The sequence below is a fragment of the Ovis canadensis genome, chromosome 25, assembly GCF_042477335.2.
Source record: "Ovis canadensis isolate MfBH-ARS-UI-01 breed Bighorn chromosome 25, ARS-UI_OviCan_v2, whole genome shotgun sequence".
Classification (NCBI taxonomy): Eukaryota; Metazoa; Chordata; class Mammalia; order Artiodactyla; family Bovidae; genus Ovis; species Ovis canadensis.
In genome coordinates, this window is record NC_091269.1 from 31,178,514 (window position 1) to 31,197,679 (window position 19,166).

General features: G+C 47.5%; 1 protein-coding gene across 1 annotated transcript in view; it reads left to right on the forward strand.

The window, feature by feature from the left end:
• The window catches only part of RET (ret proto-oncogene), a 55,905-nt gene extending 45,591 nt beyond the window's left edge, over nucleotides 1-10,314 (forward strand). The window contains exons 14-20 of the mRNA XM_069571643.1: nucleotides 90-304; nucleotides 387-509; nucleotides 2,631-2,701; nucleotides 3,987-4,124; nucleotides 5,173-5,272; nucleotides 6,747-6,894; nucleotides 8,228-10,314. Of these exons, the coding sequence (XP_069427744.1) occupies nucleotides 90-304; nucleotides 387-509; nucleotides 2,631-2,701; nucleotides 3,987-4,124; nucleotides 5,173-5,272; nucleotides 6,747-6,894; nucleotides 8,228-8,385 (953 nt within the window). The 3' untranslated portion in view covers nucleotides 8,386-10,314. The remainder of the gene's footprint in view (nucleotides 1-89; nucleotides 305-386; nucleotides 510-2,630; nucleotides 2,702-3,986; nucleotides 4,125-5,172; nucleotides 5,273-6,746; nucleotides 6,895-8,227) is intronic.
• The last annotated feature ends 8,852 nt before the right edge of the window (nucleotides 10,315-19,166 follow it).

Consider the following 19,166-nt stretch of genomic DNA (forward strand, 5'->3'; position numbering starts at 1 on the left):
CCGGGAGCGATTGCCCCATGCTGGCCCAACTCCTGCCTGCCCAGGGCCACCTAGGCAGCCAGTCCACGTACCTACCGCTCTGCCCCCAGGGCCCCTGCTCCTCATCGTGGAGTATGCCAAGTACGGCTCCCTGCGGGGCTTCCTCCGAGAGAGCCGCAAGGCGGGGCCTGGCTACGTGGGCAGCGGGGGCAGCCGCAACTCCAGTTACCTGGACAACCCGGAGGAGCGGGCCCTGACCATGGGCGACCTCATCTCCTTTGCCTGGCAGATCTCACGAGGGATGCAGTACCTGGCTGAGATGAAGGTGCGTGCCACCCCAGCCCCGTGCTCCCTCTGCCGGCCATGGGCCCGGGTTTCAGGGGTCCCTGCTGTTGTCTTCCCCACAGCTCGTCCATCGGGACTTGGCAGCCAGAAACGTCCTGGTAGCTGAAGGCCGCAGGATGAAGATCTCAGATTTTGGTCTGTCCCGAGATGTTTATGAAGAGGATTCCTATGTGAAGAGGAGCAAGGTACCAGGTCCTGGGGTGTGTTGGCCTGAGGGCAGAGGGCAGTAGTCAGGGTGCCCACAGAGTGGGGACAGATTTTGATCTGAAGAAGATAAAGCAGGTTTTTATTTTTTTTTTTTTCATTTTTTTTTTAAAGCAGGTTTTTAGAGTGTAAACTTCCAGTCCTCATCCCCGAACTCGTCCCTAGTCCTGGGTCCCCAGAGACGCAGAGCAGGACTCAGTCCTGAGCCTGTTCCTTCTCTTCCTCACAGCCACACGTGCTGCCTGCTGGGGAGCGGGGCTCCTGCAGCTTCTCGCTTTTCATCACTATCACTTCTAAAGGTCACCTACCACTGCAGAAATAAGTCTTCTTGTCTGCAGTTGTTCCTCTCACTGCTGCAGAGTGAAGGTCACTGTTTTACTCTCTGTATCCTTCGCTTGGGGAAAAAAAATGAATTAAACCCAAGCTTGCTAGTCATTCTTCACAGAAGGCATGAACCACTTTACAACAGGGTATGCTCCTGGTCCATGGGCCTAGGAAGTACTGACTAAGTGAGTTTGGAAGGCGATCAGGTGGGTCCTGGAGACAAAGTCTGGAGTCGCAGGGTAGAGATTTGGGAAGCTTTTTCCAAGTCACTGAAACAGGTGGTTTGGGGCCCTTCTTGGGAAACCTGGTTCCCTGGTGTGGTCCCCTTCCCTGTGACATTGGTCTTGACCCTCTTGGTGCTGTTATCCTCTCAGCCCCTCTCCAGTAGCCCCTCTGTGACAGACTAGACAGGGCAGATCACAGGCCCCCTCAAAACACACAGCTAAGCTGGCATTCAGAACAGATGCTGCTCAAAAAGGAAAATAGAAAACCACAACACAGTTCAGCTTTGCTCTGAGGGATGAGAAGCCCAGGTGCTCCCGGGGCTGTGAGGATGATGTTTGATTTCTTGTAGGGTTTCCATTGTGACAGCACATCTTAGAAGTGCTGAAGGGGAAGTGGAGAGGGGTGCTCCGTACCCCGTGGAGGGGGGTGGATGGAACTTCCTGTTGATGCACTGGTCCTCGGGAAGGCCCTGTGTCACCCAGCAAGGAAGCACAAGGTGCCCAAGCTCGGCCCCTGAGAGCACAGCCTGTGGGAGGCGTTGTTAGAAACACACACCCTCGAAGCAGTCACACTTCACGTAGGGTATGAATCCTAAATAGTACTTTTTTAAAAAAGGAATTATAATAAACGCATTAAAATCCAAAGCAAATGCCTTTTTTTAAAATTGATTTGTGCCTTGAGGCTGACCTATTTGTTGTTGTTTAATTGATCAGTCACCTCCAACTCTTTGCAACCCATGGACTGTAACCCCGCAGGATCCTCTGTCCATGGAATTCTCCAGGCAAGAATACTGGAGTGGGTTGCCATTTCCTCCCCCAGGGGATTTTCCTGACCCACGGATCAAACCCGCATCTCCTGCACTGCAGGTGGATTCTTTACCACTGAGCCACCAGGAAAGCCACCTGATCTATTTGTACCAAAAAGCTCTTTCTTACGTTGCATTAGAAAGGATTTGTTAGGTTGAACCCCAGCCTCTCCATGGTGGAGGGCAGTCTTCCAGAGGATGCTAAAAGGGCCCCGGGATAAAACAAGCGGGAAAAACCAGACTCAAGACACTCACACGGATTTCTTCCCTCAGAGCTTCTCAGAAGGGCCTTTAGTGTGTTCGTTTGTGTCAGAAATTCCCAAGATGGAAACACTGGATGTCGGTTTCCCAAACTCCTTCACCCTCAGATATCAGGGGAGATCTTGATGGAAGTGCTTCCACCCTACGCACTGGGCAGCACTCGGGGTGTCCCTGATCTCCCCAGAAGTGGCCACAGTGGGGCCTGGCTTGCACTCAGCATCAATTCCTTGGAAGTGGTGCGTGACCAGCACACCTTGTATAGCTGTGGGCAGGCTGACTGACTCCCTCTGGTGTCTCAGCCAAGCCTAGGAAGGTGGGGCTGGGACTCCAGCCCCTGTGAGGCTGTGCTGCTGGTCTGGACCCAGGAACACACTACAGTCATCACTCAGCGTCCCCTCAGAGCTGAAAGAGCCTGAGACATGCTCCCCTACACCAGATCCCCGGATCTCAAAGCAACGTTAATGCCTTTCTCTCACTCCCTCCTTAGGGTCGGATCCCAGTCAAGTGGATGGCCATCGAGTCCCTCTTTGATCATATCTACACCACCCAGAGTGATGTGTGAGTCTGGATGTCCTTTCCTGGGGTGGAGGTTACACGTATGCACCTGTCTGGGCAGCTCCCCAGGGGAACAGAGCTGCCCTGAGTGCCTGTCAGCTCATTCCAACCATCCAGAGTGACCTCCCCAAACTGGGGGGCTGCAGGTGGGGGAGCTTTGTGTACTCACACAGCAGATGGCAAGGGCCCAGGCGGTAGTTCTGAGTGCCACTGCATGAGGGCGTGAGCCATGGCTGCAGACCCCCTCGCCTCCCCCGCCTCCCCCGCACTCTCTTTGGACATCTCAGTGACACACAGTCCCAGCCAAACAGTTCCCTCTCTGTGGGCCTGAGTATGAGCTGGCTTCAAGCAGGTCCCCGGGGACTGGTCCCCACCCAGAGACGGGTTTAGGGTGGGGTGACCTTGAGTGGGTCTCCTAAACTCCAAGACCAAAACTCAGTCTTCCAAGTCCAACTACTAGTTGGACTAATAGTCCAACTATTCTCGATTGTTTTCAAAACCACAACAGACTTGTTTCCAAATGTTCTGCTGTAAACAGCCTTGCATATTTTGAATAAGGTAGGCTGTGAAAAGGCAACTCTTAAACAGTTTTAACAACTGTGTTCTGATTACCAAGTTGACTGTAAAACAACTGGAAATGCAGAGGAAAGCATAATGAAGAGACTAAAAGTCACTGGGACCCCACCATCCCTAAATAGCTAGGGCCAGCTCTCAAAGGCCTTGCCTAGAGTTGTCCGTGGCATGCAGGTATATATTCGTAATTACTGTAGTGGGCTTGTGTGATCCTGCTGTTTTGTGATACGATTTTGTCCCCACTTCACAGTAAATTTTCCCTCACAGTTAGGTATTTTCCCGTTGCAGTGTTTTTTCCTTTTAACATCTGATGAAAATTTCCAAGTACACAGAAAAAGTGAAGGGGTGTTGCAGAGTGCCCCCGGTGTCCCGTGGCCTTGGCTCCACCTGCTTTTCACTGCGCTCATTTGCATTCCCTGTGCCGTCTCGGATGCTACAGAGCTTCACCTCAGGGGTCAGCCACCTGCCCCTTCTGGGTGTGGGGTCTGAGCTTGGGCAGCAGCTTGTCAGGGGCTCAGGGTGAGGCAGGCAGACACCTGGTCCCACCTCCATTCCACTTCCATCTGTCTGGTCAGCCCAGGCTGAAACCGTGGGCACTTGGACTGATCTCTGTACAGGGAACTTGGGTCCTGTTGCTGCTCAGGGGAATGATATCTGGGGTGCTGAGGGTGCCGCAGACCCAGTGCAGCCCCTCATTGGCCCTCTGGTTCCACAGGTGGTCCTTCGGCGTCCTGCTGTGGGAGATTGTGACCCTGGGCGGCAACCCCTACCCTGGGATTCCTCCAGAGCGGCTCTTCAACCTTCTGAAGACAGGCTACCGGATGGAGAGGCCGGACAACTGCAGCGAGGAGATGTGAGCATGCTTTCTCTGGTCCAGCCTCCCGAGACACTGATACTCCGGGCTTTGGCAGGGTGGGGTGCACTCATCCTTTCCCGCTGCTGGGCAGCCGTGGGTGCCAGCCCCAGGCGAACTGGGCAGCTGGAAGCGACAGGCTGAGACAAAGGCACAGATGACAGAGAACCACTCTTGGGCATGATGGCAGATGCTGGGGACCCAGATTCCACTGGGGGCTGGGTGGGCCTCCTGGGGGGACTTAGAAGTCTGAGGGGGAGCAGGACCCCAGGAGAGGTGGTGGAAGGATGAGGGGGTGCTTCAGACTGAGGGAGCAGGCTCAGTCCAAGGCTGAAGACCTATCCCAGGGTGCTTGGGGAGGGGCAGGTAATTCAGAATGGCTCCAGGGGTGCATGTAGGGGAGCACCCAAGCGGAGACACCAAGGCAGGCCAAGAGCAGGCAGGTGGCCCCTGGACTTCAGCTCGAGGGCACCAGAATCTTCTCATCAAATGGTGGTTCCATCAGATGATCCTTGGAGGACAGGTTGAGCACATATGAGAGTGGGTCGTCCATGGGCAAAAACACTGGTCCATTCATTCTACAAGGTCTGTCATGCACCTGCCATGTGCCTGGCTCAGGGCCGTGGGAGTGTAAGGGTGAGTAGGCGCTGCTTCCCTGGGCACCCTGGACTGGCAGGCACAGGCCCAGCACTCACCCACAGGGTGGCCCCTGCAGTCCTGCCAGAGCCCCAGGGGAAGAGGGAGGTGCAAGACAGAGTGCTTGGCAGGTGTTTGTGTTCATACCCAGTTCATCCTTCGTAAGAGTGTGAAGGACTCATTTCTGCGTTAGCTGCCATAGTGAGCATGGCTGGACCACAGCGCCAGACACTGAGCCTCTGCTGACCCATCATACCCTGGCCCAGCTCAGAGGAGGATGTCAGTGACACAGGAACAGCCTCGGGGTTTGGGAACAGAGCCTCTGGCACCCAGGGCGCACTGTACTGCGTGTGGTGGTTGTGACTGGGCAGTCCTTGCTGGATTGCCATCACCCACCTGTTTGTCCCACCAGGTACAGTCTGATGCTGCAGTGCTGGAAGCAGGAACCAGACAAGAGGCCAGTGTTTGCCGACATCAGCAAAGACCTGGATAAGATGATGGTTAAGAGCAGAGTGAGTACCCAGAGCCAATCCCTGGTGCCACCTCCCTCACCCTGGTTTGTGGAATTCCCAGTGCAAAGGCAGAGTGCGGCTGTGCAGAGTGAGATAGTCCTGTCGTCTCCAGGTGCGGGGGTGGGGGGTGGGGTGGGCATGAGCCTTTATCCTTAATCCAGGCCTCTTGGACCTCCAGGATTTTTACCTTGACACTTAGGAAGAGCCCTCCACAGACAGGGGTGGAAAGAAGATATTCCAAAGCCAAACAAAATTATTTTCAATAATGGAGCTTGAAAAAGTAGAGTTGGAATGAATGTGTCCTAAATTCAGATTCTATGAAGGGTCTGGCTAGAGGTGGAAAGTGAAGGGAGCAGTGGAAACTGTGACAAATAGCAGCCCACCAGCTGCCTCTGAAGGACCTCTCACCATAGACACATGTAACCTGTAGGAATATGAGTGCCAGCATGCCAGGGCTTTTGAATTTTCAGGGACGTTTATTTTTCCCAGTTTTTATAGCAATTTCCAAAAGCTCAGTGTGGGCCAACCAACGTATCTGTGTGCCTCCAGTTTACAGCTCTATGTGATGGAGGAAGTCAACACAGTTTCCACTAATATTGATTGGGCAATGGGCTGCCTCCCGTATTCTGCCTTACATGCTGGGGATGCAAGTAAAGAAAATAGACACAGACCTTGCTTGCCCTCTGGTGGTTTCATCCTTATATTAACACAGTTACTAAAAGTGGTCATTTCTCCAGACATGGAAAGCAAGATATATGGACTGGGCCCCTTGAAATAAAACCCAAACTCAGTGTATCGTTTGGGCAAATCCTATGATTCACCCTAAACAGAGGTAATAGCTGATGCCTACAGACAGCTTTCCTAGAACAGTGCTGAGAACCAGCCAGAAACACACTGAAAGCATTCTTGACACCTTTATCCAGAGCAGTGGGAAGTAGCTGGTCCTCACAAATCATCCTGCTTGGGAGCTGAACCCTCTAGCAGCATCTTGTGCAAAACTCACACCGATGACTCAGATTTCTTGGTCCTGACTTGATGTTGGAGATAGCAGGAGTGCCTGGAGGGAAGCCGGAAAGTGTGGAGCAGATGGGGAATGTGTCTTGGCCTTCCCACATGAGTCACGGGGCTGCAATCCCAGAGTCTCAGGTTTTATAAACAGGCCTGTTCTCCTGTGCTGGGGCTGGTGCCCCCAGCGCTGCAGAGAGAGGACCAGGACAATGAATGAATACCTTTCTGCCTCCAAGGAGGTGATTCTCTGCAATGAGAACTACAGAGCAGGGCTGGACGAGGCAGAGGCTGAGGGAACTCAGCGCTGGCAACCCTGGCCAGGGGCTCAGATCTCGTGAGAGGTTGATAGGTGCAAGATGGGACTCAGCTGGGGCTTCTGCTCTCAGGCAGGGCGTGGGTGAGGGGTGGGGTGGGCGTGTCCAGCAGTGGCCCGCTCCAGGGGTGACCAGCTCTCTCTCCCTTCCAGGACTACTTGGACCTGGCCGCGTCCACCCCATCCGACTCCCTGCTGTATGACGACGGCCTGTCGGAGGAGGAGACGCCCCTGGTGGACTGTAATAACGCTCCCCTCCCTCGCACCCTCCCCTCCACGTGGATTGAAAACAAACTCTATGGTAGAATTTCACATGCATTTACTAGATTCTAGCCACGTTGTTCCTGCTCTCTGCACTGTCCTTACTCTCTGTAATGCTTTTTAAGAGTATTTCTGGTTTGAATGAAACCAAAGTCTGCTCTGAACCTTTTTGTTTGTAAATGTCTGACTTTGCATCCGTTTACATTCAGGCATTTTTTTTTTTAACAACTATGTTTTTTTTAAAGGATGTGAAAATATGTGTGATGACCACATTGCCCAGCAGCTTAAGATGATAGAGGAGAGGGTGGGGCAGAACTCTCAGGGGCTATTGAGAAATGATGACTCAGTCATTTCCGGGGTGGGGATTTAGTCATGGTACTTCTAATTTAACTACTGGGGTACATGTTCCTGACCTGGGGAGGCATTTAATCTAGAAAGGCGGAACCAGCACTACCCTGCCTGCACTGAGAACACAGCCAGCATCCCCCCAGGCTCTGTCTGGGTGAGTGGGGGTGGGGGGCTTGGAGGTCACCCGGTGCTGGGGACCACCATTGGCGGGGGGAGCAGGGGGGACACACACAGACTACTGTTTTCACATCCTTTGTATCACACACTGTCATGACAGTTGTCACTTATGAAGTCAGTGCTAAAAGCTGGAGCAAAATGCTTTTTGAAAGAACGTAGTCTGTGGTGCTGTGGTCTTGCGATGGACAGTAAATACGGTTCTTGCCAAAACTCCTTCTTCTGTCTTCAATACTTGAAATTTTTTTCCTGTTTGCTAACTTCATCATGGAGTGTTTTGAAATCTTGGAGTCTCAAGCTTTTTTCAGCCGAGGTTGTTCCTTTTGCATGCCTCCTGGGTCATTGATTCCTTGCTGGCTAGTGTTCCTTGCCATTTGTCCCGTCGACGCTGTGGGACTGGGCTGCGTGCACCCTTGATTTGGAAGATCCTCTCCTCTGTAGTAGGCTGGGATGGAAGACAAGTAGGCTCCTTTACGTGAGAGCACTTTTTATAGAAGCTTCCTGCTGCAGTAAGCCAGGCAGTACCGCAAGGTTCTGATGCTTTATGCTGTCTTACAGAAAGAGTTAAACAGGTCACCAGAGATTGATCAGATTTGAGAGTCTGAAGCTTACAAAAGTCAAAATTGGTAGTTTCTGGTAAGCTACAGTTACCAAGAGAACATGTGATGTTCCCCCCTTCCCCCAAACATTACCCATGTTTTGGAAACCTGGAGCATGAAACCCTGCAGGCAGTTGGCCCAGAAACCAGAAGTTTGGTTTGAACCTCAAAGGGAGTTTTGCCAAGGCCTTACTGTCTGCACATGAAGTTTGGGTTCTTCAGCGCAGAACAAATGATCTGTTTTCATTTTTAGGCATGTCAGACCCGAACTGGCCTGAAGAGAGTCCTGTACCACTCACGAGAGCCGCTGGCACCAACATTGGGTGTCCAAGATATGCAAATGATAGTGTATATGCTAACTGGATGGTTTCACCCTCAGCGGCACAATTAATGGACGCATTTGATAGTTAACATTTCTTTGTGAAAAGTAATGGACTCGCGAGGGGAAGAAACATGCTGAGAACAGAAGGTCTGCCGGCCCCTACTTGCACATTTCACACTGGCTGGCGGTCTTGCCACCCAGCAGATGTAGCGTGCTGGACGGTGTAGGTGTTCCTCCTTCTTCAGCCCTCGGCAGCGCCCAGCCGGTGCATCCGTGGGCACCACGCACTCTGCGCTCACATGTATGGGCCCCTCACTCACTACCTGAACTGTTTGATTTTTTTCTGGTTGCCTCCAAACAAGGCCACATGATTTAAACATGAAGCACACACACCAAAAAAGGCAGCAGGGGAAAAAAACCCTGGCCCAGACGACCTGTCCTTGTTCAGAACAAGAGCCCGGCCAGGCCGCATAGGGATGTCAGAGCCTGACCAGGGCTGGAGGGGAAGAGGGGACTTTCTGGACAGGTCTCGCCACAACCTTCAATATCCTGTTGTGTTTTTTTTTTTTTAATCATGTAACCTTTTCTTAGGAAGACATTTGATTCTTATGATTAAAATAATCCTTAGGTTTAGCACAACGGAGAGGCTTGATGCCACATTTAGTATGTAGGTAGGTGGTGTGAGGGGAGGGGGCTTTTAGGACACATTTGTCCACCTGGCTGAGAGATCACACCCCTGTGATGGAAAGTGTATGGAGGAGGGGGCCTTGGAGTGGAGTGGACTCATCTCCAAGGATTCTGACCACAGAGACTTGGCTGCCGCGAACTCCCCAGCCTCCCCAACCACAGCCTTCAGTACCCACCCATCCAGTGCCCCAAAGTGGCAGAGGCTCATCTCACACGTTCGTGGTTGGGACTTGGGCTCAGTCTCAGCTAGTTCGGTTAGAAGTAGGGTCGACAAGTGACCAAGGACTGTGACACCTCTGATGACAATTCTGATGGGAAACGACAGGGTTTTGGCTCTTATAGAGCTTGTGTGAAAAGGTACGTGTCCACTCTTCCTGTGTTTGTAACGTAATGCTGCTATGGCAAGACATTTTTGTTTTTAGGTTCTGACCATGACTCACAAGCTTCTTGTCATTCTTCACTGCTTGTTTGTGGTCACAGACACTCAGCACTCCTCCCATCCTGCGGGGGTGGCTTTCGGGAAGTCCCGGGGGCTCTTCTTTCTGTCCCAATGCTGTCACTTTGCAGGAGAGGGTCAGTTACCAAAACACTGCCTGGTCTTTAAACTTAAAGCACTGTGAAAGAACTTAACGATGTCTCATGAAAATGCTGGATTTTACAGCCATTTCACCAAAGTGGTAAAGTGGTAAAATTATGGCATTTTTGTGGCCAAGAAGGCTTGGATGAGTTATGTGGAGGAGCCGTGTGTGTGTGTGTGTGTGTGTGTGTGCACACCCCCAGGGAGAGCACTGGAAAAACACTTAACTGCAGATGCGACATGGCTTTAGTTTGGGCCATTGTTCAGACACACTGTGATAAGTTCTTTTACAGATACCTAGTCATGGTAGTAAACTTGTGGGTTTCAGATGTGCTTAATGATAGTCTTGTTAAATGCAGAAATAGGGAGAAACTTTCTCAAGTTATTAAAAATGCCTACTCAGTGTGAAGAGGCTGTAGCGGGTTTGTTCTCAGCAGAGGGAGAACTCCAAGTCTAACTGGCTGACCCAGTGGTGGGGAGTTAACCCTTGACTCATAACCTAATTGTCTGTTCCTGAGTTATCCAGGTATTCACACTTGTTAGTCTATTCAGACAATTTTCATATGCATATACACAGAAGTTACTACGTATTTAAGGATTACTGAGTATTAAGTAACAATCTGTTTTAAAATTTGTTAAATCTATTTATGAAAGGTTATTAAATCATCCCGTGTCAATTTGCTTTTGTAGTCAAGGTGACTAAGAAAATCATTTCAGTTATGTAAATAAAATCATGTATTGTACGATGTGTAAACTTCTTTTCTCTTGTTAACTTTCTGGTTGGAAACATTAGGTTTCTGATTTTAAAGTTTCCATATCAGGAGTAAGATGTCACAAGGGGATCTATTATTGTGACCACTGGGGAAGTAAGACTGATCGAAGGACTGTGGGGCCTCTTGGTGATGTTGTTGACTTACCTTGTATGATATGTACACGAACAGCCACATTAATAGTAACTGTGAAAACTAAGCTTGTTCTGCCACTCAGAGGATTCCTTCCCTAAAACAGCAGCAGCCAATGTCAAGTTCAGGTATTTGCTCTTCTCTAGCAATTTGCTGTTTGCTTCTTGAAGCTGGAGTTGGACAGTTGTGAGAGACTAAAATGCATTGTCATGACTGAAGGGCCTGCTGGAGGAAAAACTTTGCCCTGAACCACTATGAAATCTAAAATACTAAATGCTTCTGTTTATGACTTCCTGTTGGGTTATGCAGGAATGCTATGAGCTCCTCAGAAACCTGGCAAGGAGCAGTTGGTGGGTCAGTAGGGAAACACAAGTTATTAGCAACATAGGTCTGATCTGCGGTTACATTGTGCACTGGACACAGAGGGCCTTGGGTGCACACGTGTACACGCAGGTGTGAGAGTCACCCAGGGGCTGCCCCAGGCCCACAGTGCTCGAGCTCCTGGCCCTCAGCGCCTCCTTCAATCTAGACCTCAGGGATGGGAAATGAATATAATTTCTAGACTCAGTTATTTGCCTCTGAATGTTTAGAAACCCGTGTTGAAAAAAGCTAATACTAAAATACGAAAAACTCCTTTTTCAAGAGGAGAAAGCTTCCATAAGTATTGTCTGTGTGTATGTGTGGTTTATTTTTCTGAAAAGGCACATTCTTCACCAAGCTCCACACAGGATTACTCACAAGGTCAGCTTATTTGGCTAGAAATGGAGTTGAATACTGGAGGAGGGAATGGTTACCTGTTCCAGTATTCTTGCCTGGAAAATTCCATGGACAGAGGAGCCTGGTGGGCTACAGGCCATGGGGTCACAAAAGAGTCAGACACAACTGAACAACTGAGCAGGTATTTGAACATAATGTCTGAGAATGTCTTGGACAAACACTTAACATAAAAGGGAAAGCAGAGTTTCCCCCACTAGAAACAGAGCATTTTTCCAGGCAGAAGAGTGGATATTTCCCTCTTCTCCTTTGAGCATGTTTATATGTGGGATATTTGGATGGTGGTATTTAGGGTGATTCTAGAAAGTACAGAAGAAATCCTTACCTCTGTGTCCCTGGAAAGATGCAGTAAGAGTGGGGCTGAAGGGTGTGTGCCACAGTGGGGGCACACCCTCCCTTCTGCGTGAATTTGCACATGGTGCTTACCTTCTGGGTGGGCCTATACATCCAGAAAGCACCGTACACTCAGGTTCCCTGCCCCACTCCATCCCTTCTCCACAGCAACAACCTTGGTAGGCTCACTAGAACTTTATAGGAACTTCCCTGGCAGTCCAGTGGTTAAGACTCCATGCTTCCATGGCAGGGGTTATGAGTTCGATCCCTGGGCAGGGAACTAAGATCCCCACATGCCACCCAGCACAGCCAAAGGTTTTTTTTTTTTTTTTTAATAATTACAAGAACTTTGTAGAGTTTCCCACATCTTTAGGGAGCTGGGATTCACATGAATAATTCTTGGCTGAGATCAGGAGAAACCAGAACCTGTATGTAGAGAGTTTTTCAGTGTGGAGTATGGTGCTGTGCCTGCAGAAGAGGCTGGATGGGTGGCTGTGTTAGCTAACAGCTAGGAGGATAAGCTTCACTCCCGAAATTAAAGAGGCACATATGTGAATGCTTGAAAGAAATCTCGGTTAATCTGTGCACCTCAGGTTTCAATTGCTGTGTCAAGTGATGAGATATTTTTGCAGATGTTTCTGGAATGTGCTAAGTCACAGGACCTGGCGAATGGAGATCTCTCAGGGGAGCTGTGACAGGGAGGCCATCTTGCTGGGTCAGCTTCAGCGACATCAGTGTCACAGGAACTGGGCCAGGCACATGGAGGGAGCTGCGACCAGAGACCACCCCAATCAGTGTGACCCAGGACTTCTGTACCACCCCAGGAGAGACCTTGATCTTGCATCCTTTCAGATGACACTGCACAGTTCAAGTTCAAAATTGGTGTGGGCAGGTGAGGTAAGTACATTCTAAAACTAAGGGGGAAAAAATCATTTTTCAAGAAAAAGAATTTTTGATACTTCAGAGACTATTTATCATGCAGACCATGAGTTTTTTGAATAAAAATGCAAAGTTCATTTTTTACATCCTGATTTTTATTTATGTCAGTTTTATCAATGGTACTCTTTCAGGCTGCACTTGGTTTTCACCTGTGGTCCAGTCCTTTTCTGCACTTTTCATTTTCCCTTAGAGGAAAGTCATTCCTGTGGGTTGGGAAGGGTCCAGCCCTAGGTAGCACAGTGGTGAAGAATCCGCTTGCCAGTGCAGAAGGTACGAGAGACTGGGCTTCAATCCCTGGACTGGGAAGATCTCTTGGAGCAGGAAATTGCAGCCCCCTCCAGTATTCTTGCCTGGGAAATCCCATGGACAGAGGAGCCTGGCAGGCTGCAGTCTATGGGGGCGCAGAGAGTTGGACGCAGCTGAGCAACGGCACACACATAGCCCGGAAGAAAAGAACATAAGGCTGCCTCTTGTGACCGGAGGCAAGGGACTTTGAAGGACTTCAAGGAGCCCATATATGCTTTGTCACAGCCTCTGCCCTGAGGAGCTCCTCTCAACAAGAGCACGTGACTTGGTCCATGTTTTGTACCTTTTTTTTTCTGGGAGTTTTAAAAAGCTTGAAAATTTTCCTTGAGACTCTCTGGCCACAGGATATGAGAAGCCAAAGTTCTTGGATTTTTCAGAACTCCAGGGTAAAGGGGTCGGAGGACTTCATGAACATATTAAAAGAAAGATAAGGTTACAGGAAACAAATGTATGTATGTATGTGTTTATTTAGCATGGCGTCTTAGCCATTGAACCATCAGGGAAGTGCCCATAGGAAACAATTTTTAATGTCAGGAATGACACAGAAGAGGGAAAGATTGCGGTTTCTCAAAGGATAGTCATTGAAAGAAATTAGAAGTGTTGTGGCAAAAAATAGAATTGTTTTTTGTCTGCACTGTTGTGGCTTGCAGTATCTTAATTCCCCAACCAGGGATTGAACCCATGCCCCCTGCAATAGAAGCATGGAGTCATAATGACTGGGCCACCATGGAATTCCCAGGAAATTGTACTTTTTTAAGAGAGTTAAATCATCTATATAGCTTTGTAGAAACAAATAAGACCACCCAAAAGAAAATGAGCAGGGTTTATTTATTCTGCACTTGTTATTGCAAAGGAAGAGGCCACCATCTTCTTGCTTTTGGCAAAGACTCAAAGGCAAGCAGAGAAGGAAGAAAGCTTTACAGGAAAAAAAAAAATAGTGGGGGAGGCTTCAGGTATACTGTGATTGGAAGCTATTGGCATGAAGCGGCTGAAGGCACTAAAGTAACTAGAATGAGCATCTTGGGTGATTCACTTGGAGAATATATTTGGCTTTCTTTGGGCATTCAAGTTGGAAACGGGGGCAAAACAGGGAATCTGGCAGTTACTGACCAAATCCTGACCATTTTAGGCTGGTTACTGCAGAAGTTACGGGTTGGAGTTCTTTGGTTATACGTGGGCTGGCCGTTGTCTGTCTGTATATTCAGTCTCTCAGTTCCTCTCATTTGGTCATTTTTTTGCTTGAAAATTGATGAATACAAGGAAGTTTATAAATCCAGGCCTGCACCACTTAGAGGCTGATTGTTCAGTCATCTCCATGGTTAACTGTATTGTGAGGTATTGTTTTTTAAAGGATGGATTATATTTATTATTTACTTTCAATGTGTATTTATTTGGCCATGCTGAGGGGAGTATGTGGAATCCCATATCCCCTGCATTCTGGAAGCATGGAGTCTTAACCACTGGACCAGCAGGGAAGTCCCTGTTGATTGATTTTTTTTTTTTTTTCATAAGAGTCATTCTAACAAATGTGAGGTAATACACCATGGTTGTTTGGACTTGATTTTCCCTTACCTTCCTGTTGTATCATCATGTTGATCACCTGACAAGAAAGTGGCTGTTCAGAAGCATTTGGGTCCCAGGTAGACGCAAAGAACCAGCATCATGACCACTAGGATGAAAATAAGAACAGTTAATAAACCCTGTAAGGTTTATTGAACGAAGAATCCCAACCCAAGCCAAGCACAAATCCCATATAGACCATGAGGATCAAATTTATTAGAGAGTGAAGTAGCTTTGCCTGAAGGCATTGTATTGTCTGTCCCAGCTTCCCTGTTTCACTGACACAAGTAGGGTATTAGGAATGGCACAGATTATGTCTAAGCAACAAGAAGTCTAGAGCAATGCAACTGTCCGTCACTACTTGTATCAACAAGATGGGACTGATCGGTGTTCCATCTGGGGAAGAGGCGGTACTGCTAATGTCTTTTGCCAGAGTTAGTGATAAGTTTCTTACAAACCTATATTCATGATTTCTACTGATGGAACACTGCTCTAATTGTTCACATAAACAATGAGACAGAAATTCTCCCAGGTTGAGTGCTGCATAATCAAGGCTGGCTTTGTTTTGAAACTCAGAATTTTCAGCCTTGGTCATTTAGAGACTTAGAGTCTGTGTACAGACAAGTCTTGGAATATTATTCCTAACTTGCATGAGATATTGCTATGTCACTTCAGTCGTGTCTGACTCTGCAACTCTATGGACTGTAGCCTACCAGGCTTCCCTGTCTGTGGGATTCTCCAGGCAAGAAAACTGGAGTGGGTTGCCATACTCTCCTCCAGGGGATCTTCCTGATCCAGGGATCTAACCTGCATCTCTGGTGTCTCCTGCATTGCAGGTGGATTCTTTACTGCTGGGCCACCAGGGAAGCCCAAAGCAAACAGGACCAGGCATCCTGATTACAAAAGATGTAATTTCTGGTAGGGACAATGGCGATCTAGGAAAGAAGTTACTCATAACAGAAGGCTGGAACCAGGGCTTATATGAGTTGCACTCACTACATGTTTGGATTGCTGTTGGTCTTTTACAGGTGGCAAATATTTGACTTATCACTCTGGAATTCAAACCTAAGGTCTGGCAATTACCTAGATTGTAATAACTGTGTTTTTTTTTTTTCTTTTTTCTGATAAAGTAGGACACAAGCAGAGTCACGGGTGAACTTGTTTAAGGTTGTTTTCCATGTTGCTGCAAATGGAGCTGCCATCAACTGTAGTTCTTATTGTCTCCTTTGATGAGATGATAGCTTCCTTGTGGTTTTCATCACGGGGTCTCAAGATGGAGGGTAGACTCAGCAGTCAGTTTAAGATCTAGGGCAGTGGCTACTTCTTGAGATAATCTATCAATGGTGTTAGAATGAGTAGGTTCAGACATAACCATTGTAATAAAGAGAAAAGACAGGAGAGAGAAAGGGTCATTATTGGTAAATGACAACCAGAGATCTACAGAAAATGAGAATAAGAATAAGCAAGCCAATAAACACACAAACACACATACAAGAATTAGCGTTTTGGTCTAACATCTTGGGGAGAACTATTCTATATCTTGCACACTACCGTAGGTTGTCTGCTTGTTCTAAAGGTCTTGAGTCAGCTCCCTGCTTCTGAAGATCAGCCACTTTGGGGGGTCTCAGAAGCCTCAGTTTGAGGTCCTCTATTGGGATAGCCTTCCAATTATGTGGAATTCCAGATTACTTCTTAGTTGTGAAACATGAACCCGAGGATTGATGCCCTCAAGTTTCACTGCTATAACATATTCCCTCCCAGATGAAGGCAGAAAAAGTATTGACTGTTGTTATTCAGCCTTAAAAAGGCATGAAATTCTGACATGTGCTACAACATGGATGAAGCTTGAAAATGTTATGCTAAGTGAAATAAGACAGACCACAAAGAGACAAACACTAGATTTTTCCACTTACATGAAGTACTTACAGCAGTCAAATTCTTAGATACAGAAAGTCAAATGGTTGCCAGTGGTGGGGGGAGGGAAAATGGCAAGTTAGTGCTTCAGTTTGGGGGTGATGAAAAATTCTAGACATATTGGTGACAGTTGCATCAGGACGTGAATGTACTTAATGCCACTGAACTGTGCACTCTAAAATGGATAAAATTGTGAATTTTATGTTACGTATATTTTACCATGCAACCACAAAGAAAGCAATTGATTGAGTCTTGATCTAGAAGCATACTGAAAAAGCTAAGCAAAGATTCACTACAGAAAGTATGGTATTTGAGTTAAGTGAGGAGTAACAGGATGGCATTTGAATTAAGAAGTGAGGAGTAACAATTTTATTCATGGTCCTGTGGTCTTAAACCTGTCCTTGTAATGTGGGCATATTATAATGGCAGGATCCCTTACTATGCTTACAGTTTCAAGGGTTATTGGAGAAGTTTAAGCAATGGTTTGGTAGGATCTATATGAACTTTAATAGGTTCTCTTCTGATTATTTTCCCATAACAGTGGAACTATGAGCCCATGGAGTATCAGGTTCAGTTTCAGTATTTATCTGGGGCATGCACCAAAAATAATGCAATACTAAATATACACCAGAGTACTGGGGACTATTTGTGAGATTCCAGAGGACTCCTCTACTCATAAGCAGGTTGATTCTGTTCCGCATTATTTTTTGGTGCATAATTTCAAATGCATTTCTCAAATGAACAAACTTGTTCAAAGTCAATGTTCCTCAGAGTGGCCACTGAAGGCCCAGAACATCCTTGGTGAAGTTATGCCATTTAGAAAGATAGACCCAAGAGCTGGTTGGTGTTGCAAAGAAACAATATAAGAAGCAGGAGGTTTCCTTAGGGAACACGATGAGAGCCAGCAACATGAGGTAGGAATGTCATGCTTGTGTACCTTGTGTCTCTCAGGACACATAATTGAGATGGAAGAACCCCATTAAGTTTTACTGACAACTGTAATAAAGTTTGTCCTAGTGGGTGAATGCTAGACTCACAGGTCGAGGAGGCTCTGCCTGTGTTCTGCACCATAACTCTCCATCTGACAGACAACACTTTTAGACAGTTCAACACAAAATAGAAACACAAAAGACAGCAAAAAGGATGCAAAAGAATGACCTGCTTCTATCAAAGATGGCAGTCATATGGGAATCAACAACAAAACCTGAACACCAAACTGCAACTAAATAGCCCAGGAATCTAACATAAAGAGAGCAGAGGTAAGACCCCAAATGAAGAGCTGCAAGGTACAAGGAGGCCACATGTACCACATCTGCTTGAAGGCTGCAGTCTGAGGCAACAAGCAGGCTATGATGCAGACCATATCTTGGTGGGGCCACCAGGAAAACGATCCAAATGAAGACTGCCCCAATGAAACAGGCAAAGGCTGTTTATTCAGAGCTTGCCATAGAAAGGGGGTCAGACCCATCACTTACTTTCGGCAGAGACTCAAAGGCAGGCTGGGTTTCCCAGATGGCTCAGTGGTAAAGCATCCACCTGCCAATGCTGGAGATGCAGGTTCGACCCCTGGGTCAGGAAGATCCCTTGGAGGAGAAAACAGCAACAAACTGTAGTAGTCTTGCTGAGGTAATCCCATGGTTAGAGGAACTGGCAGGCTATAGTCTGTGGAATTGCAGAATTGGACATGACTGAGCACGCACACATACGTGCAGAAGCAGGCTGAGGAAAGCTTTATAGTTTAAAAGAAAATTCTCAGAGATTGGTGGGAGATTTTAGGGTTCTTTAAACTACATCCTTCTGATACTAATCATACCACAGTTGCGCTTTAGTATTTTTCCCAAGGGAACTACTTATTTTATAAGCCCCAATATATCACCCATTATCCACCATAGAATTTGAATTATGCATTATCTTCTCTCTAAATTCAAATTACATACATTTAGTGTATGATTTCAGAGAAGGCAATGGCACGCCACTCCAGTACTCTTGCCTGGAAAATCCCATGGATGGAGGAGCCTGGTGGGCTGCAGTCCATGGGGTCGCTAAGAGTTGGACACAACTGAGTGACTTCACTTTCACTTTTCACTTTCATGCATTAGAGAAGGAAATGGCAACCCACTCCAGGATTCTTGCCTGGAGCGTCCCAGCCTGGTGGGCTGCCATCTATGGGGTCGCACAGAGTCAAACACGACCGAAGCGACTTAGCAGTGTATGATTTGGCAGTTAATAAGCTTACAATTAAAATTCATTGATGGCAGAACCTAAATTGTATTTTTAAAACAATTCTAATGGAGGATTCAAAGAACAGTTTTAAAGAAATGACACACTGCTATGATTTCATGCCAGATCCTGCACTGAGAGAGCCTCTACAGTTTCTTTCTCTTGAGTTTGCGTTTTCCCTGTTGTAAACTGAAGACCATAACCTATTCCATAGAGGTATCAAGAAACTATCCCTAGAGCATAACCAGGCAACCAGACCAAAGTGTAGTTGTGGCAGGCAGAAAATGTAATCAGGCATGTCATCTTCTCTAGAAGCTGGTCAAATGGTAGAGATTCTGGAAAAGAGAGGGATCATTACGTGTTATTTTAACCAATTCAATATATATTTATTGACCACTATGTGCAAAGTCGGAGAAGGCAATGGCACCCCACTCCAGTACTATTGCCTGGAAAATCCCATGGATGGCGGAGCCTGGTGGGCTGCAGTCCATGGGGTCGCACAGAGTCAGACACAACTGAAGTGACTTAGCAGAGAGATGTGCAAAGTCCTGGGAGACAAGAGACATGACCCTTATTTTCAGAAGCTTAGAGACCCATGGAGTCTATAACTAGATGAATTCTTTACTCTTGAGTCAGGCTGAGGGGGAAAGGGTGTCAG